This window comes from Aquarana catesbeiana, linkage group LG03, assembly GCF_042186555.1.
Source record: "Aquarana catesbeiana isolate 2022-GZ linkage group LG03, ASM4218655v1, whole genome shotgun sequence".
In the NCBI taxonomy this organism is placed as follows: Eukaryota; Metazoa; Chordata; class Amphibia; order Anura; family Ranidae; genus Aquarana; species Aquarana catesbeiana.
In genome coordinates this window covers 559,320,732-559,338,927 of record NC_133326.1, presented here as the reverse complement: position 1 = coordinate 559,338,927, position 18,196 = coordinate 559,320,732, and the positions used below count along the sequence as shown (strand labels likewise).

Below are 18,196 nucleotides of genomic sequence, written 5' to 3'. Positions count from 1 at the left end.
TAAAAAAAAAAAACCCAAAAACCGTTAAGTGTACAAAAGTTATAGCGTCTACAAACTATGGGGTATTTTTATATATTACAGGCGATCAGCAACTTACTGATACTGACACACTTTTGACACTTTTTGGGGACCATTGACACTAATACAGTAACTGGGGCTAAAAAAAATTTGCACACTCACTGTACTAATGACGCTGTCTGAGAAGGGGTTAACATCAGGAGCAATCAAAGGGTTAACAGTGTGTGCCTAGCCAGTGTTTTGTGGGTGGTGCTTTTACTAGGGGAAGACATGTCCCAGATTCCATGCCTTCCCTCCTGACAGAACAGCAATCTGCCTTGTTGACCGTCATTCTGCCTCTGTACCACACAATCGGCATGTGCCGGCGGATATAGATATAGATATAGAGAGAGAGAGAGAGAGAGAGAGAGAGATCTATTTAACCTATGTACACCTAAAAAGGAAAACTAGTGCCACAACCATATCTAATGATTGGTAATATGCAATGCATTACATTTTTGATTTGGGGTTTACTCCAGTTATAAACTCTAAAGTTTTTGGATCTCTTTCTCTAATAGCTTGGTCATACATGCCATTAACACACAGGTTCTACGTTCCATTCCCCCCAAGGTTTTGTTTTTGTGGGGTTTTCATGTTGTACTGGTGTTTTTGCATGGGTCACCTTGGATCAGCATCTGCCCCCAAAGGAGCTTACACTCCAATGTCTCCACAACTAGTATAGACACACCCCAAGGCCATTTGAGGTAGAAGTCAAGTACCCAACCCATATGTTTTTTGGTTGTGGTGGCAATTTTATAAAGAATATATATACAGATTATTATGGTTTCCTGAGTAGTCGCCGACTGCCTGGATAAAACCTGTAATTTACTTCTGTTAGAAGTACCAGCAGTACATGCTCAGCAGCCGATAATGTGAACTCCATTCATCTACCAAGTATCTGGTGTAATCTTGGGTTAATATTTATATTAAATGGTGTGGGAAACTGGAACTACCCTAGGGGGTTGTAAAGTAGAACTCTGGACAAACTAAAAATGACATATAATACAGTCTGTCCCTAGAATTAGCACAGCAGTTTTTCTTTTTCTTATTCCCCCCATAACCTATTTTTATTTGTTGATCCTGTCAGTGGATCTGTTTTTCCCACTTCCTGTAAAGAGTGACAATGCTGTTTGTTCTGCGGTGAAATCACACCGCACTGTTGTCGCCATGTAGACAGAGGAGTCTTCCATGGACATGTCGTTTTTTTTAAAATAGATTTTAAGTATTTGACAAATTAAAGCCCAACGCTAACATTTTTGTAGCAGTTACAGTAATGTTTTGGTTTTTTTGTTTTTTCTTTTGAAGAAAAGTTGAAATCCTGTAAAATAAAGTCCCTGGCAGGATCAACAGGTAAAGCTATGTCATAGCGGTGTCTCAGAAAAACAAGACTGCTTTGTTAATGCTAGTGACAGACTAGGGGAGATTTACTAAAACTAGAGAGTGCAAAATCTGGTGAAGATTGAATAGAAATCGGCTATAGAAATAGAAATTGTGTGCCCCCCCCCCCCCCCCCCGAAAAGCAGGGCCAAAAACTGCCAGATCAGAAAGTAAAAGCAGCACACAGTTAACCACGTGATTGCCCCTAGATGTTAACCCCCCTTTCCAGCTAGTGTCATTAGTACAGTGTCAGTGTACAGTATTATCACAGATCATTGTATTAGTGTCACTAGCAACGTCCGTGTCAGTGACCCTACCAGCCAGTGTCTGTTAGCAGCAGATTGCCCACCACCCTATCACAGTCCCATTATAAGTCACTGATTACCATTACAGTATAGTGTCTATAGGTGTGTAAATTGCAGTATATATACTATAGTTTGTAGATGCTATAATTTTCACACAAACCAATTAACATCCATTTCTTGTGGTGGTTTTTTTTTTTTTTTTTTTTTTTTTTTACCAAAGAAATGTAGCTGAATACATTTTGGCCTAAATTTTATGAAGAAATTTAGATTTTTTTTTTTATTTCTCATTTATATAATAAATTAAAAAAAGAGGTGATCAAATGCCTCCCAAAGAAAGCTCTATTTGTGTGGAAAAAATTATATAAATTTCATTTGGTTACAGTGTTGCATGACATCGCAATTGTCAGTTAAAGTAGCGCAGTGCTGAATAGCAAAAAATGCACTGGTCATGAAGGGGATAAAACTTTCTGGAGGTCAAGTGGTTAATATAAACAATTATATTATACAATTGTAAAATTATAAATTATGTAAATTAGGGCTGAAACAACTAATCGATTAATCGACAACTAATCGATTATGAAAATAGTTGTCAACTATTTTCATAATCGATTAATCGGCCAGCCGATTATTTGGCCTGCATACAGAATGCATTATTTGTTTACATATCAGGAAATACAGTGCAGCACACATACAGCTCAGTACACCATCCATACATGTAAGTAAGTGCCTGAGAACTTGTGACTGTGTGAGGAGCAATGCCTCATGGAACATGTAGTCCTGGGCAGGAAGTGAGTGGGTCTAAAAGCAGAAGTTTTTTTTACCTTGCTATAGGGGCACTCTATACTATAACCACTTCCCACCCGGCCACTGCACATAAACGGCCGGGTGGGCTATCTCTCCTTCTGAGTGGACGTTCAGGAACGTCCACTCAGAAGGAGCGGGATCACGCGCGCGCGTGCCCGCGCAGCGGCGTGATCCCGATGCGCTCGTGTCACCCGGACACGGCGCATCTCCGATCGGCAGGAGGGCTCTGCGATTGGCCCTCCTGATCACATGACAGCCGTGTCGAATCACAGCCGTCATGTGATGTAAACACAGAGCCGGTTGCTAGGCAATCTGCTCTGCTCTCCTCACACGGAAGTTGTCAGTGAGGAGAGGAGAGCGGATCGCTGCAGCCGGCTGGTGATCAGTGAGGATGAGCTGTTTTTTACAGCTTTTTACTCACTGATCACCAGTCTAGTGTCCCCACACACATGTAAAAACACAAAACAAACAAAGTAAACACACAATGTCCCCAAAACACATGTCCCAAAAACACATGTCCCCAAAACACATGTCCCCAAAACACATGTCCCCAAAACACATGTCCCCACATAGTAAAAACACATGTCCCCCACATATGTCCCAGTAAAATCACATGTCCCAATGATTATCTGTACACATATGTCACCTGCGCACATCTGTACATGATCATTTGCGCACGTGTCCGTGATCACACGAACCAATTATTATACACTTAACGAGATTTTTTTTACCAAAAACATTTAGCAGAATACGTTTTGGCTTAAATTTATGACAAAATTTGATTTTATTGGATTTGTTTTAAAATAGAAAGAAGAAAATATTGTTTTTTTTTTCAAATTTCCGCTCTTTTTTCGCTTATATCGCAAAAAATAAAAAACGGAGTAGTGAATAAATACCACCAAAAGAAAGCTCTATTTGTGTGAACAAAATGAAGAAATTTTAATTTGGGTACAGCGTAGCATGACCGCGCAATTGTCATTGAAAGTGTGAGAGCGCTGAAAGCTGAAAATTGGTCTGGGAAGGAGGGGGGCGAAAGTGCCCAGTATTGAGGTGGTTAATTTGCAGCTTGCTATTGGGGCACTCTAAAGACAGGAGGAGCCAGAGGCATCGGTGGGGGACCCCAGAAGAGAAGAATCGGGGCTGCTCTGTGCAAAACCAGAGCAGGTAAGTATACCATCGTTGTTTAAAAAAAAAAAAATGACTATAAAGATTGTGCAGGGAAGATCAGCATCTGAACCCAGAGAAGGTGGAGGCTGATAGACTGGAGGTAATAGAAGGCATTACTATTACATTTAAAGTAAACTTTTACATGGAGGCAAGCCACATTACGTGGGAGCAGGGCACATTTCAAGGAGGCAGGGCACATTACTATTATCATGTGCCTCAGTGTGAATGGGGTCTAAATAAAAAATGTGATCTCTGAGTCTGATGATATTTACCAGATTCAACCTGCAATAGTATATACAGTATATCTCTTCTGTCTGTTATTCTCAGAGTGGATTAGAGATTTTGCTCCCTAATCCTATAGTTGATTATTTATATTTACCACTGCATACAGATTTTGAAGAATAAATTGCCTTTTTTTAAACTTTACACATTAAATTATACACCACACTTTTTTAAGGTTATTATCCGATTAATCGATTAATCGAAACAATAATCGGCCAACTAATCGATTATGAAAATAATCGTTAGTTGCAGCCCTAATGTAAATGTGTTAGCAAATAAATATCTGGTTAAAGTGTATCTTAACTTTTTTTTGTATTGGATAGAGTAGGGAATGGTAATACCCCTGCTAGGTTTTAACTGCCTGTTGTGTCCCATTCAACAATTCAGTTTTAATTGCTGTCTGTATTCTGCAGACCCCATGGGAAGTGAGGTGTAATCCCCTTATGGACAGTTGTCCCCAAAATTAGTTTCCACATTGGAAGATTTAAGCCTGGTACACACAGGCCCGAATATGGTTTTGGCCCGTGTGTACAGCAGCCTGTCCAACAGAAGCTGGCCAAAGTGGATTTATACCACTTTAAGCCTATATTCACACATGCGATGCGGGAACCAGCGACGGTTCCCGCATCGCATCTCTCCCGTAGGCAGTTTACACTGCCCTCTGTGAGCTCGCACAGGAATCAGATCGCATGGGTGAGAACACCCATGCTATCCGATTCCAGTGCAGAGGAAAAAAAACTGCGAATCCAAAGCGAGTTCAGCCATACAATTGTATGGCTAAACTCGCATTGCACAGACATTGCATGCGATCGGCACTGCAGTGCAGGTTTGAATCACATGTTATGTCTGTTCGCACAAGTGTGAACCTGAGCTCAATGGACAGTGGTCATCAGGATAAATGGAGACAGTGAATCTCCCCAGCAGGGACACAGACATCCAATAAAAACCTGATAGGTTTGTTTTTTTTTTTTTACAAACAATGTAACTTTGCTTTTGAACCTTTTGTAACCCTTTTGCCTTTGTTCTTTCCAAGGTCGCACGGGCAGATACACTCTCATAGAGAAATGGAGAGACACAGAGAGACATTTGGCTCCTCATGAAAACCCAGTGGTTTCAATAAACAAGTGGGGTCAGTACGCCAGCGATGTGCAGCTAATTCTGCGACGCACAGGGCCATCTCTCAGCGAAAGGCCCACGTCGGACAGTATAGCTCATGTACCTGAACGGACTTTGTACAGGCAAAGCCTGCCCCCTCTGGCCAAGCTACGGCCACAAAATGACCGCTCCATAAAAAGGAGAGAGCCAAAGAGGAAATCGCTGACCTTTAGCGGCGGGGCCAAAGGACTTATGGACATTTTTGGCAAAGGCAAAGAGTCAGAGTTTAAGCAAAAAGTGCTTAACAGCTGTAAAACCACAGCGGAGGAGCTGAAAAAGCTGATACACCTACAAACGGAGAAGCTTCAGTCTCTCGAGAAGCAGCTGGACTCCAGTGAGGCAGAGATCAGATATTGGGAGCAGAAGTACAAGTCAAATTTGGAGGAGGAACTCGGAAAGCTAGAGCAAAAAGTCAAACGTAACGATGTTGAGATTGAAGAAGAAGAGTTCTGGGAGAACGAGCTTCAGATTGAAGTGGAGAGCGAGAAGCAGCTGAGGGAGCAGCTCCAAGAGATGACCCAAAGGATGCTCCAGTGCGAGAACCAAATAAAGGACTACCAAAACAAAATCCACACAATTGAAAGCGGCATTGAGGCAGAGAAACTGCAGAGGGAGGTTCAAGAGTCTCAAATGAATGAAGAAATCGTCAGGGGGAAAATTGAGAAGATCAAAGGAGAGTTCGAAATCCAAAGTCAAGAAAGCCAACGGCTGGAAAACGGCAGCAAGGCAGTGGAGAGGTCAATGGGACAGGCGGCAAAGCGGCTCTTGGTGAGTAAAAAAAAAAAAAAATTGAGGTCAAGATCAGAATCCAAGAGGTTGAGTTTTGGGCACCTACATCTAGAATTAGACTCGTAGTAAATATCTAAGAAATGGGTTTTCATGCCCAGACTTAAAGTGGTTGTAAAGGCTGAAGGTTTTTTACCTTCATGCATTCTGTGCATGAAGGTAAAAAACCACCTGTGTGCAGCATCCCCACAGCCTCCCCCCCCCCCCAAATACTTGCCTGAGCTTCATCTCCATCCAGTGATGTGCATGAGAGCAGTGTCTCTCTCCCAGGTCTTTCTCCTTGTTGGCTGAGTTAGCAGCGGGAGCCATTGGCTCCTGCAACTGCCAATCACAGCCAATGAGGAGAGGACGGGCAGGGCTGAGCCACACTTTCTGTGAATGGACTCAGGGAGCAGCGGCTCAGAAGCTAGCCTGCTCAGGTGCCCCCATAGCAAGCTGTTTGCTATGGGGGCACCCGAACGGGGGGGGGGGGGGGGGGGTAGCGCCTGGAGCGCTTGCAGGGGACCTGAGATGAAGATGATCAGGGCTGCTCTGTGCAAAACCGCTGCCCAGAGCAGGTAAGTATAACATGTTAAAAGGAGAAACAGTGTAGCAATCATTTAAAATTATGATAAAAGCAGATGCACTCACAGGATAAAAAGTGGTAAAGCGCTTGAATCAAAAGATCACCCGCTCTGTTCCGGGGTGGCTGACTAACTCCTGCAAGCGATACCGATGGTTCCAGTGGCGCTGGTGGTTCCCAGCGCTTATGGTAGTCTTGTGTGAACTTACTCAAGATGACCACGACTAGGAATGCTAGGGGGTATTTTGAAGAGTGATTTCTTAGCAAAATAAAGCATGGAGACATGGATGGATGGGTGAGTTTATTTTGAATACTAAAAATTTAAGTAAATTGCGTGTTTGGTATGTGATGCTCAGATGCAGTGTAGTTCCACTGTAATATCACTTTTAACACAAATCTGTTAAAAGGTCCAAATTTATTGCAAAAAAGTATAACCTAATAAAACATTAAATAATATAACATTCCATTCCATTTTATTATGTTATACTTTTTAGCAGTAAACGTGTAACTTTGAACTGATTTGTGTTAAGTCTGGCCACTGTGAAAATCCATTTCTTAGATATTTACTACTACTTTTACTCACTGAGGTCAAGGGCTAGAATCCTAATACCAGGGCTAAAAAGAATGGATTAGTTATGCTTTCATAGATTTTCGGCATATGCTTCATAAGTCAAGCAGCAGACAGTTAAATAAACAGTGTTTTTCTCAAGACTTTGAAGGCAACATGAGAAAGGACTAAGCAGCAGGTCTTCTAATTTAGCAAGTCATGTAGGAACATTTGTCAAAAATTGTATTCACCTGCTGTTCAAAGCGATATCGTGTTCAAAGTTTAGCTTCAAGGCGGCCCAAGATGTCAGATAGGCTTTCGATAGCAGCAAGCTTGTACAGCTTGAAGTCCTTCTTTTTTTTTAAAGTCGATCTAAACCCAATTACTAAAATCTCTCATGAGCTGTAAAAGTAATGGCATATCAAAAGTTGATTTTAATCTTATTAAATCTGTAGCTTTCACCAAAATATTACCTGATGATTAAAGGTTTTCGCCTTGAAGGTCCTCGTTCTGGGGTGACAATGGTCTCCCAGTCGTGTTCCTACATTGTCATCCTACCACACAAGCATCTGGTGGCGACTGCAGGTGGCCATGTCAACAGGCTTGGTTCACCATGGTCACTATTAGGAAGCTGGTCCAGCGCAATGATGGGCAGCAGATGCTGAAGGAGAGTGCCTGTAGACAGGAATTGGCTTAAAAGGCTGGAGGAGAGCTGCACTACTGATAATGCAAGTAGGGATGAACAAATTATGAAAATAGTATTTTATGAAAAGTTATTGCTTGATACAGTGCTTCAGCAAACTAAATGCCATCTACTAAGGCTTTTTCATCTACTCTAATTTTGGACAAGCTTTGTATACTATGGGAAACAAGGGAATTTTGCCTTTTTTATCCACTAGTTTTGTATTGAGCATGCTCTTACCCTCCAGAGGTTTGATAAAAAGAGGTGAAGACTATATTTTGTGGAAAACAAGCCATGGTAATTGTTTGATACAGAAACCAATCAGCTTCCAGGTTTTATTGCCAAAGCTTAATTGAACAAGCTGAATTTAGAAGCTGATTGGCTAACATGCACAGCTACACCAGCTTTTGCACTCTCCAGTTTTGGTAAATCAAACCCCATGTGTTAAAGTAATAAAATAGGAACTCACTGGGGTTGATTTACTAAAGGGGAAAAAGACTGTGCACTTTGCAAAGTGCAGTTGCTTCCGAGCTTGGTAAATGAGCAGAAGCTCTGCTGACTTCTATCATCCAATCATGTGCAAGCAAAAATGTATTTTTTTTTAATTTTCCTTGCACAGGATTGGGTACTCTTTGCAAAGTGAAGCCTTACCTCATTTACTAAGCTCTGGAGCAATTGCACTTGCAGAGGGCAACTACACTCTGCAAAGTGCACAGTTTTTTTACCTTTAGTAAATCACCCCACTGTGTTGCCTGCAGTAACCAATTAGACTTTCCCATCAGTATGGACTCCATCTTGTTTTATGCAGGATTGTTTTTTTTTTTCCATTACTCACTTTGTCTTCTCCTTTTCAGGAGCGTGAGCAGGAATTGGAGCAGCTGACCAAAGAACTCCGCCAGGTCAACCTTCAGCAGTTCATCCAGCAAACCGGCACCAAGGTCACCGTGCTTCCAGCAGAGCCCAGTGAGATTGAATTCCCCCAGCCAGAAAAAGGTATGTGCCTAATGTAATGCTTCAGAGTTGTCTATGGATGTGACCTCGGTAGGCTTGTTTAATGAAATCTGACAGTCATTTTAAATTTTTTTTATAAAAGTCCTCCCTAAAGCTAGCCATAGATGGATGGTTTCGATCCATCTATGGGCAAGTTGATTGTGCCAAAGTCGATGCATCCATTGATCGACTTGGGTACAACCAGCTTGTTGGATTTTTAGCATGCGATTATTGCCAGTGGCTATAGCCACTAGTAATAACCACTATGTGCTCTCCCCGCCCCCTCCGCCAGAAGAACACAATAGCTCCGCAAAAAGGATTCCCCCATCAACATTGTGTTGATGGGGGAATCAAGCTTCTCTGTTTGTAGGTGTATCACATAATCTATGGCCGACTTATAGGATGAGTTCACCTTTTGGAAACATGTTGCATGTTCCACCTGTTTTTAGGGTGGAAGATGTAACCTGTTCCCACTGCTGCAGCTGCTGCCCAACTCGCCGCCTCTAGGGACAGTAAGCCGGGGATCTTCTTGCTGTCACAATTCATTCAAAGGTTCTGTGAATGGAAAAACTACAAGTACAAACAGCCTCGATGGATGTCGGCTTGTAGTTCTCAATGAACTACCAGAGCACTGTTGCGCTTTCTAGATAGTTCATTGTTTCTTACTGTCTGTGTGCAACTGTAACTACCTGCGCGTATGAGGTGGGAGCAGACAGCTTACACCTTCTGGAGGCGTCCTGCATTGCACCCATGATATGCTGATCACGGGGACCATGCTTTACAGGCTCCAAGTAAAAATAAAATAATAAATGTACATTTTTTTTTTTTACCTTGATTTGATTGTAGCCGTATTAGTGCAATTGGACCTTGAAGAAGGGGACATACCCGAAAGCTTGTCCTGAAAAATTGTATGTTAGTGCAAATAAAAAAAGTATCACGGACAGTACTCAATTTTCTCCTTTTTTTACCTTCAAAGAGATGTACATTTATTTATTTATTTTTTATTTTTAGCAAAGGTGAGCATATCTTTTAAGCGTCACAGTCTACATCGGTGCAACTCTCTTATCTAGACTCACTTTGCAGCTAAGGGTTCAATTGCCTTGAATTAGTTCCACACTTACAGCTAAGCCCAGTCCACCATGCCCTGCTCAACGTGAGACACATGGGGATTGATTTACTAAAGGCAAATCTACTGTGCACTTGCTCTAGTTCTTAGCAAATGAGGGTAAGCTCTGCTGATTTCGATCATCCAATCACGTGCAAACAAAAATGCTGTTTTTTTTTTTATTTTCCTTGCATGTGATTGGGTATTCTTTGCAAAGCTTTACCTCATTTACTAAGCTCTGGAGCAACTGCACTTGCAGAGTGCACAGTATATTTGCTATTATTAAATCAACCCCATGGTTCGATTTTGCGGGAAACAATCGGTAGGCTCTTAGTAACTAGAATCTGAGGGGCACACTTTCAAAATCCATCATGATTGGACTAGGTTAACATGTCTTAAAGAGCATATCCACACATTGTAAAAACACTGTCTAGTTCACTTGTTACCTGTGTAACAGTTCGAATGCTATCAAATTGTTCTACAATTCAGCTGGTGTAAATACTCTAAACTCTCCTACACACCTTCTGAAACTGAAACTCTGCAGTGGGAGTGTCTGCATTACAGTGGCATAGAGCGTGCATCTGGTATCCTATTGGTGGGCTGATGTAAAGCCAGGAAGAAAAATCATTGTGCTAAAGGGATGAGAGCAGACACAAGTCAGGGAATCGATTATTTGGCTTACATATACAGTATATTGGATGTTCTCTTGAGGCAGGGAAAGCAAGCTAAAGTATTTTACTGAATTTTAATTACGACAGAGGTTTAGGGGAGCCGATGGCATTTTTATAGCAGGTTAAACAGTGCTTGTGCTGTTTTAATCTGTCCCTCTATATGCTGTAAAAAAACCTGGTTGATCCTGCCTGTTCCTGTGTCCCTCTCTGTGTGCTGACCATGGTAATCATGGCTGCTGATCCATGATTACCATTGTCAGGTTACGTGCCTCCGTCATCCCACTGCTCTCCTCTCTCTCTCCCCCCCCCCTCCCTCCCTGCCTGCCTGTCAGTACCTGTGTGTGTGTGTGTGTGTGTGTGTGTGTGTGTGTGTGTGTGAGCCATCTCCTCCGCCCCCTCCCTCCCCTCCTGCCGATATTAGTAGTAGTAGCGTTCTGTCAATCCATCCTACACTGTGTACATGTTTTTAGAGGTCGACCGATATATGGCCGATATTTGGCTTTTTTTACTTAATCGGCATCAGCTGATTATGCTGATAAAAAAAGCCGATTATAACTTCAGTGGGACTTGCAAATGACTTCTGTAATAGAAGTCAATGCAAGTTTCCTGAAGTTATCTGTGGAGAGGATTCTCTCCTCCTCTGGGCAGCCTGCCAAGTCTGATAAGAAGAAACATTGTATCTCTTCAGGTTCTTTTATCAATGAGCTGAACTCTGTGTGGAGGAGTTCTCAGTTTAACCATTTAAAGACTAAATCTTTTCTGACACTTGTTGCTTACAAGTAAAAATCCTGTATTTTCTGCTAGAAAATCACTTAGAACCCCCAAACATTATATATATTTTTTTTAGCAGAGACCCTAGGGAATAAAATGGCGGTTGTTGCAATATTTTATGTCACACGGTATTTGCGCAGCGGTCTTTCAAACGCAATTTTTTTTTAAAAATTACACTAATGAAATAAAAAAAAAAAAGCAGTAAAGTTAGCCCATTTTTTTTCGTCCAAAAGTTTTGATTACCTGTTTTTGTGTATTTAATATTTAAGATAGTTAGTTATTTTTTTTAATCTAAATTATACATACAAGTGAACTGGAGGTTTGTTTTGTTTAATAAATGTTTAAATGTAAAAAATTTTCTGTATCACTTATTACTTAAGGTTGCTTGCACACTGGAGCGGGCAGGCATTGACGGTAAAACGCCGTTAGTTTTAGCGGCGCTTTACCGTCATTTTAGCGGCGCTATTCGGCTGCTAGCGGGGCGCTTATAACCCAGCTAGCGGCCGAGGAAGGGGTTAAATGCGCCCATGAAGGGCTGCTGCCGAAACGCTTTGCAGGCGCTTCGGCAGCGGTGCGCATCCATTTCAATGGGCAGGAGTGGTAGAGGAGCGGTATACACCGCTCCAAAGATGCTGCTAGCAGGAACTAACATCCTGCCAGCGCATCGTCTCAGTGTGAAAGCACTCAGGATATCACACTGAGACTGCAGGGGAGCCATTTTACAGCCACTTTACAGGCGCTATTTTTAGCCCAAAAACGCCTGAAAAACGCCCCAGTGTGAAAGGGGTCTAACTGTTAGATTTTATGAGATGAAGGGAAAAAAAAGAAAAAAAAAAAATCGGCCTAATATATCGGCCCAAAAAAATCAGCATCATATATCGGCCACCGCGATTTCTAAATATCGGCATCGGCCACAGAAAAACCCATATCGGTCGACCTCTACGTGTTTTTATGAAACAGTGCCTCTAAATACCTTACCTACTCTATCTAATACGTAAAAAGAAAAACGTTTTGATCAAAGTGGCATTTTAAGCTATAGACCTTTTTTTTTTGTTGTGTTTTGTATTTGCAACCTGTTCGGGGCAGACAGACTATTTGTGTAGACTGCATTGCAGAAGAAGGACCTTTTTGAGAGTTGGGGGCTCATTTACGTTGGATAGAGTTAGGTGATAGAGATGTGGGGATCTTGCTGTCAAAGCAAAATGTTATCAATCTAATTGATATATCTGTCTGATTGTTCAATAGATAAACAATCTATCCAATCAAATTCAACCTTCCTTTCTTCCTTCCTGATCTCCTAGCTATGAATATATCTACATAGTATACAGTGAATAAGTGGGCAGTAGTTGGGCGCGGGGGGCATAAACTTGTTCATGCTTTTGGGCCCTAGGTGACTTTGTCCACCACTGCACTTCTTTTGTATATGGTTTGCTTTCTTTGCTTACCTTAAAGTTTTTAGTCCCATATGTCCTTTTTTTTTTTTTCTTGTTCAGAGCCGATCTTCCAGTCGGGATCCTTAAAAAGGCCAGGCTTTTCCAGGCAACTTCCAAGCAACCTGCGTATTCTCCAGAATGCCTTGTCATCAGGATTCAACCCGGAGGGTATCTACGTATAACTTTGCAGCACTTTCGACTTGGCACAGCCAGAGGACAGTTCATACTTCAGCCACTCAGCTGAACAATATGGCTCTGTCGCGCTCTTTACGTTCTGCTGCCTCCCTTCAAACAACCCAGAGACTTTCCAGGAAAGCTTGCCGGAGGATGAGCCAGCGAGTACGAGCCAATAGGACATTGCTATCGTCGGCGACACTTTTATAGCCTAACCTACTACAAAAATACTTTTTTTTTTCTAAGTATTATTTCTTAAAAATCAGTGTGGAACATTGTGTAAGCTGACGCCAGTGACATTACTGGCACACATGAATAATGAAAGTGATATTATATATATATATACTTATCTATTTTTCCACTTAGCAATTTTGTATCTCATACACGGATGAAAAGATAATGTATCTGTTACATATTATATGTCCTGTATTTCATTTTCATTTTTGTCTTCAATAGTCAACCACAGCAGTGTTACTACAAGGCTCCGGTGGGTCGTCTTATTCATGGCGGTCATTGCGGATCAATAATTTAATTTAAATAGTATTAATTGTCATTTAAATCCAAAGGACATTGAGCTTCTAAGAAAAAATGAATTGAGTCATATTTAAGTCATTTGTCTCATTTTCTTTCATCTCGCCTACTGTCTATGATAACCAAGCCAAAGACAAGTGAAAGTAACTTAGCTGATAGGGCAGTTAGGAAATGAGAGGGGTGAGATAGACTGGAAGTTCAGCAAATATATATCAACTATATTGATAATAATCTTTTTTAGGTATAAAAGCAAATTTGTACTCTAAAAGACAACATTCAGTGTATATGAATAGATGTGATGAAACACTTGATAATTGGCTAAGAACAAAATTACTGGTCCTCTGTAGGGAGAGTTAACTTCTTTATTTGTCCCAATGATTCATCACAGAAACAGAACCTGATGGAAAATCCAAAATGTTACTGTTGTCACCAGAACAAAAGATGAGGTAAAATCTTCCAGTGGGTTCCTGTGTTCCAGAAACAAGTGTCTTATAGGGGAACTCTCCATTCCTCTTGCATTTGTGGGACAGGAATTAAAGGAAAATCTCCCAAAGGGGGGCACACTAGGGCATTCCATTATCTTCATTCCAAGAGGACCTGTTACACTATAATCAGAAACTTTCCAGTGATGAAGATAAAACAGTGCATTTCTCTGCATTATTTTCATTACCTGTATACCTATATTCATTATATCCTGTCTCCAAACAGCCAGTGATAACAAGTGAGGATGTAAACCACTAATACAAGAGGGGGTACCAAGATGACAAAGCTAGTCTCATTCCCAGTAGCCTTATATGATTATTATACAGAATTTATATAGCACCAACAGTTTGCCCAGTGCTTTACAGCGTTAGGGCAGATAGTACAGTTACAATACAATTCAAAACAGGAGGAATTGGAGGGCCATGCTCTTGTATTATACACTTAAAGGAGAAGTACAGCCAAAGCTTGTTTGGCTGTACTTCAATTGTGGATCACAGGAGTGCAGTTTGTTCTGCACTCTTTTGACCCGTTTTCAGCATACAGCGGGCTGAAGTCTGCTGTTGGTTGACGCCACAGAGCCAGTCCAGGCTTGGGTTAGATTGCAGCAGTGGAGTCGGGATTGGCCCACATGGATGGACCGGCACCCAGCTTAGCCTCTCAGTGAGCCACTGAGAGCCTGAGCCGGCAGCTCCTGCCCCTCCACAGCTCAGCGCTTGAGGGGGGGGGTGGAGCAGAGAGCTGCTGTCAGTCAGCAGCTCTCTGCTCAGGGAGCTTTGAGAACCGAGTGATCCGTGGTGTTTGCTTGGTTCTCGGTGCAGAGGCGCCAGGAGACAGATGCTGCATCCACCTAAATAAGTATGGTTCCAAAAAAAAAAACCCATACATCTCTTTTAAAGGGGTGTTCCACTTCGTATGGGACTTTTCCACTCACAAGATCCACAGGCTCCAACTCCTTCCAGGTAGGGAGCCGCAATCTGAGTTGCTGTGGGTGAAAGGCCATATCATTGCTCAGTGATGATGAACCTTGGCACCCCAGATGTTTTGGAACTACATTTCCCATGATGCTCACTACACTGCAGAGTGCAAGGGCATTATGGGAAATGTAGTTCCAAAACATCTGGGGTGCCAAGGTTTGCCATCACTGTCATAGTTGGTCTATATTACCTAAAAAAGCAGCACTATTGGTGGTACTTTTGATGGATAGACAGTCTAGCAGGGAAATGCAGAGGAGTGTTGTCAGTTAATGGAGGGGTGTGGTCTGTCTGTGTTGCCACACACAAGCTTTTCCAGCTAAAATAAACATTCCCTTTAAGAAAATGTTATTAATGTTTGCCAAGCAATAACCCATATAGGGCAAATGTTTGAAGAAAGAATCAACAAATGTTTGAAGCATATACTTGCTAATGACAACTTTGGTGATTAGAAGGTGTTTAACACCAGCTTAAAGTGGAACTTTACCCATAACAACTTGATAAAAAAATAATGTTCTTTAGCAAGGAACATACATTCCTCATCAATGGTTATGCTACCAAAATGAGTGTGTGCTGAAAAACCCTCCAGCATTGCTCCTGTTTCCTCTTGCTGGAGGCTGCCATTTTGCTGAAGACCAGCGCCCCAGCAGTAAATCCTAAAGTGGAACTAAACCCATCGATTTTTTTTTTTTTTTAACAGTTTCAAACAATCGTTACATTCCTGGAAGGCTGGGATTGCTAACTGTGACATTTCCTTATGTCCTCAACCATCAAATGGCTGGTGTCATAACTGATCACATGTGCAGCACCATGGCAGTTGCAAATCATTAGAAGCAGCTTTCTTGGCTGTGTAAAGGATAGGATTTAATTCCGCTTTAAGGCTGTCAGCAGATCGGCCTATACAAACTCGGCAGTGGCTAAAAATGGAGAACAACTGAGCATGTGCAGAGCAGGGTGGGACAGTGTATTACTGGATTTTACACAGTATAGGCACTTATTTTTTAATGTTTTACATAGCTATACCTGCAAAAGGGGCCAGCATGATGTAATCTAGCAGGACTTAATTTTCTGACGTGTTTCAATTTAAGTGATGCATTATGTTTGCTGGCCTGGCAGTTTGGTGCGGTTCAGTCATGTGACTATACTTTAGGAAAACAAAATGCTGAGCCTCCTTGTACTTTACAATAATCCTTTTTTTCTGTAAACTGTGTCACTGCTATTAACTAGGCCATTCGAGTCTAATTGCCTAAGGTGGCCATCTAGCTATATACAGTTGTAGGTCAGTTGAGCCATAAGTGATATTTTAGCTACTTCATAGGTGGAGTCTGTTGGGCTGGGTGAGCCCCTGGCTTCTATGTCTTGGATGCTCCCAACAGCAAAATCTCCCTGCCATAAAATTTGACTCTGATTCTGTCCACCTGAGAGTTTTGGGTGTCCCTTGCCCACCTTTGTGTGCTCTAGCTCTTCCTGTTTACATTTTCTGTAGTACAAAATAATTAAAAATCCAGCAGGAATGGTGGGAACACCTCATAATGGGCACAGCAGATGGTTAGACCCAAAAATTGAAAGTAGGGATGGTGGGGACCCCTCATAATGGACACAGCAGGTGCGTAGACACAGACTCCACACAGGGATGATGAGAGCCCCTCATAATGGACATAGCAGGTGCGCAGGAACTTGGAACTTGTGGAGATCTTATCAATAGAGTGTTAATAAAGTTCCTGAGAGATGTAAAAGACTGTCAGGGAGCCACTCCATGGGAGATTGTAATTAAGGAAGTCATCTATGAAATGGGTCAATATGCAGGTCTGGAACCACACCATCTAAACATTCTCAAAGAATACAAGTGGAGCTTTTTTTTTTTTTTTTTTTTTTGACCATTAGTACATATGTATTATTTCATACATTTAAACATATGTAAATTTGTTGCATTGCTGTGCAATATATAATATATATTTTTCTAACTAGGATTTTTTCCCTATGCTCACCAAGACTTAAAAAAAAAAAAAAAAGTGCAAAGTGCAGTCCCCCAGAGCACAGTAACTAATCGGGATCCAGTAAGCTGGAATCTGATTGGTTCAGACATTTTGTGCTCCTAATTTGCTCTCATACACTGCCTTAGTAAATAAACACCTATAAGCCACCATATTGGAGAAGCTGGGTTTGCGATCTGTATAAGATTTTCTTTTTTAAATGTTAAAACTTTCCTATCTGTGAACGGTTGAAATGCATATATTACTGTCTGGTTTTATCTGTCAAGAGAGGAGGAGAAAGATGAAGGCCTTATTTTATTTTTTTGGCATGTCAGTCATTCACGTTGCTATTGTTTGGTGCCCCATTCACATGCCAACTCAGGTTCACATTGCTGGAACTTACCATCTGGTTTTATCACCTGTCTTCCCATGTGTACATGTCCCCTTTTTAGAGTAGGAAACTTCCCCAAATGACAAGACACAACTAGCAGCATTCCCATCACCACCTCCCATAGAAAGATTTTTCATTGCACCATTACTATAGCCACTCAACTAAGGTGTGACGCTCTGCCAGTGAGAGTAGGGTGCCTGCAGACTAAAAAGATCAGACCCAGGATCCAGCACTAGCAGAGAACACTGGGAGCCTAAGATTGGCCCTTCCACCCAAAACTTCATACACTTGGACATGGAGCAGGTTCTCTAGATTGGTGGAAATGAGCCATTGCAGTCTTTCACATTGTCATTGCTATTTGCGCTGCGTTATTGAATAAGACCTGTTTTCTATCACAAGCACACTAACTGAAGGAGCTGTATAAAACTTAGGTATGTGTGTGTTTTTTATATATAAAAATAAGCGATGAATGAACTTTTTGTGCTCTGATTGGATGAAGCGACTTGCTGTATATACTCTATACTTTGGATACGCTCTGAAACTGTGAATGATATAAGCTCTGGCACAGCTTTTGCTTCAATGCAAGTTAAAAAAAAAACTCTGTATTATATGTAATTATATATTTTCTGATCTTATCCACACATTGTTACTTATTGCTATGAAATGCAGAAATTTCATTGATTTGTTGCATACAATATATTGCCCCACTCGATGGGGGGAAAAACTGTTGCCTTTTTGTTTTTATTTTCTTAAATTTTATCTTTGTTTCAACAATACACACTCATCGGACTTATCATTGGCAGGTAGAGTGAACAGCATTGATTATCTTATTGCAATGGCACCTAAAAAGGAGTGGGATATATTGAGCGGCAAGTGAATTTGTGCCTGACTCCGATGTGTTGAAAGTAGATATAAATGGGAAGGTGTAGGTGAATTGAGAGACTTGATAAGGGCCCAATTGTAATGACTGGACTACTAG

At 41.5% G+C, this 18,196-nt stretch overlaps 1 protein-coding gene across 2 annotated transcripts in view; it reads left to right on the top strand.

Moving 5' to 3' along the window:
- RASSF8 (Ras association domain family member 8) overlaps positions 1-17,945 on the top strand; it is a 123,421-nt gene extending 105,476 nt beyond the window's left edge. For both annotated transcript variants that reach the window (XM_073621761.1, XM_073621762.1), the window contains 3 exons: positions 5,026-5,915; positions 8,579-8,717; positions 12,755-17,945. In XM_073621761.1, coding sequence (XP_073477862.1) covers positions 5,026-5,915; positions 8,579-8,717; positions 12,755-12,876 — 1,151 coding nt within the window. In that variant the 3' untranslated portion in view covers positions 12,877-17,945. The remainder of the gene's footprint in view (positions 1-5,025; positions 5,916-8,578; positions 8,718-12,754) is intronic.
- The last annotated feature ends 251 nt before the right edge of the window (positions 17,946-18,196 follow it).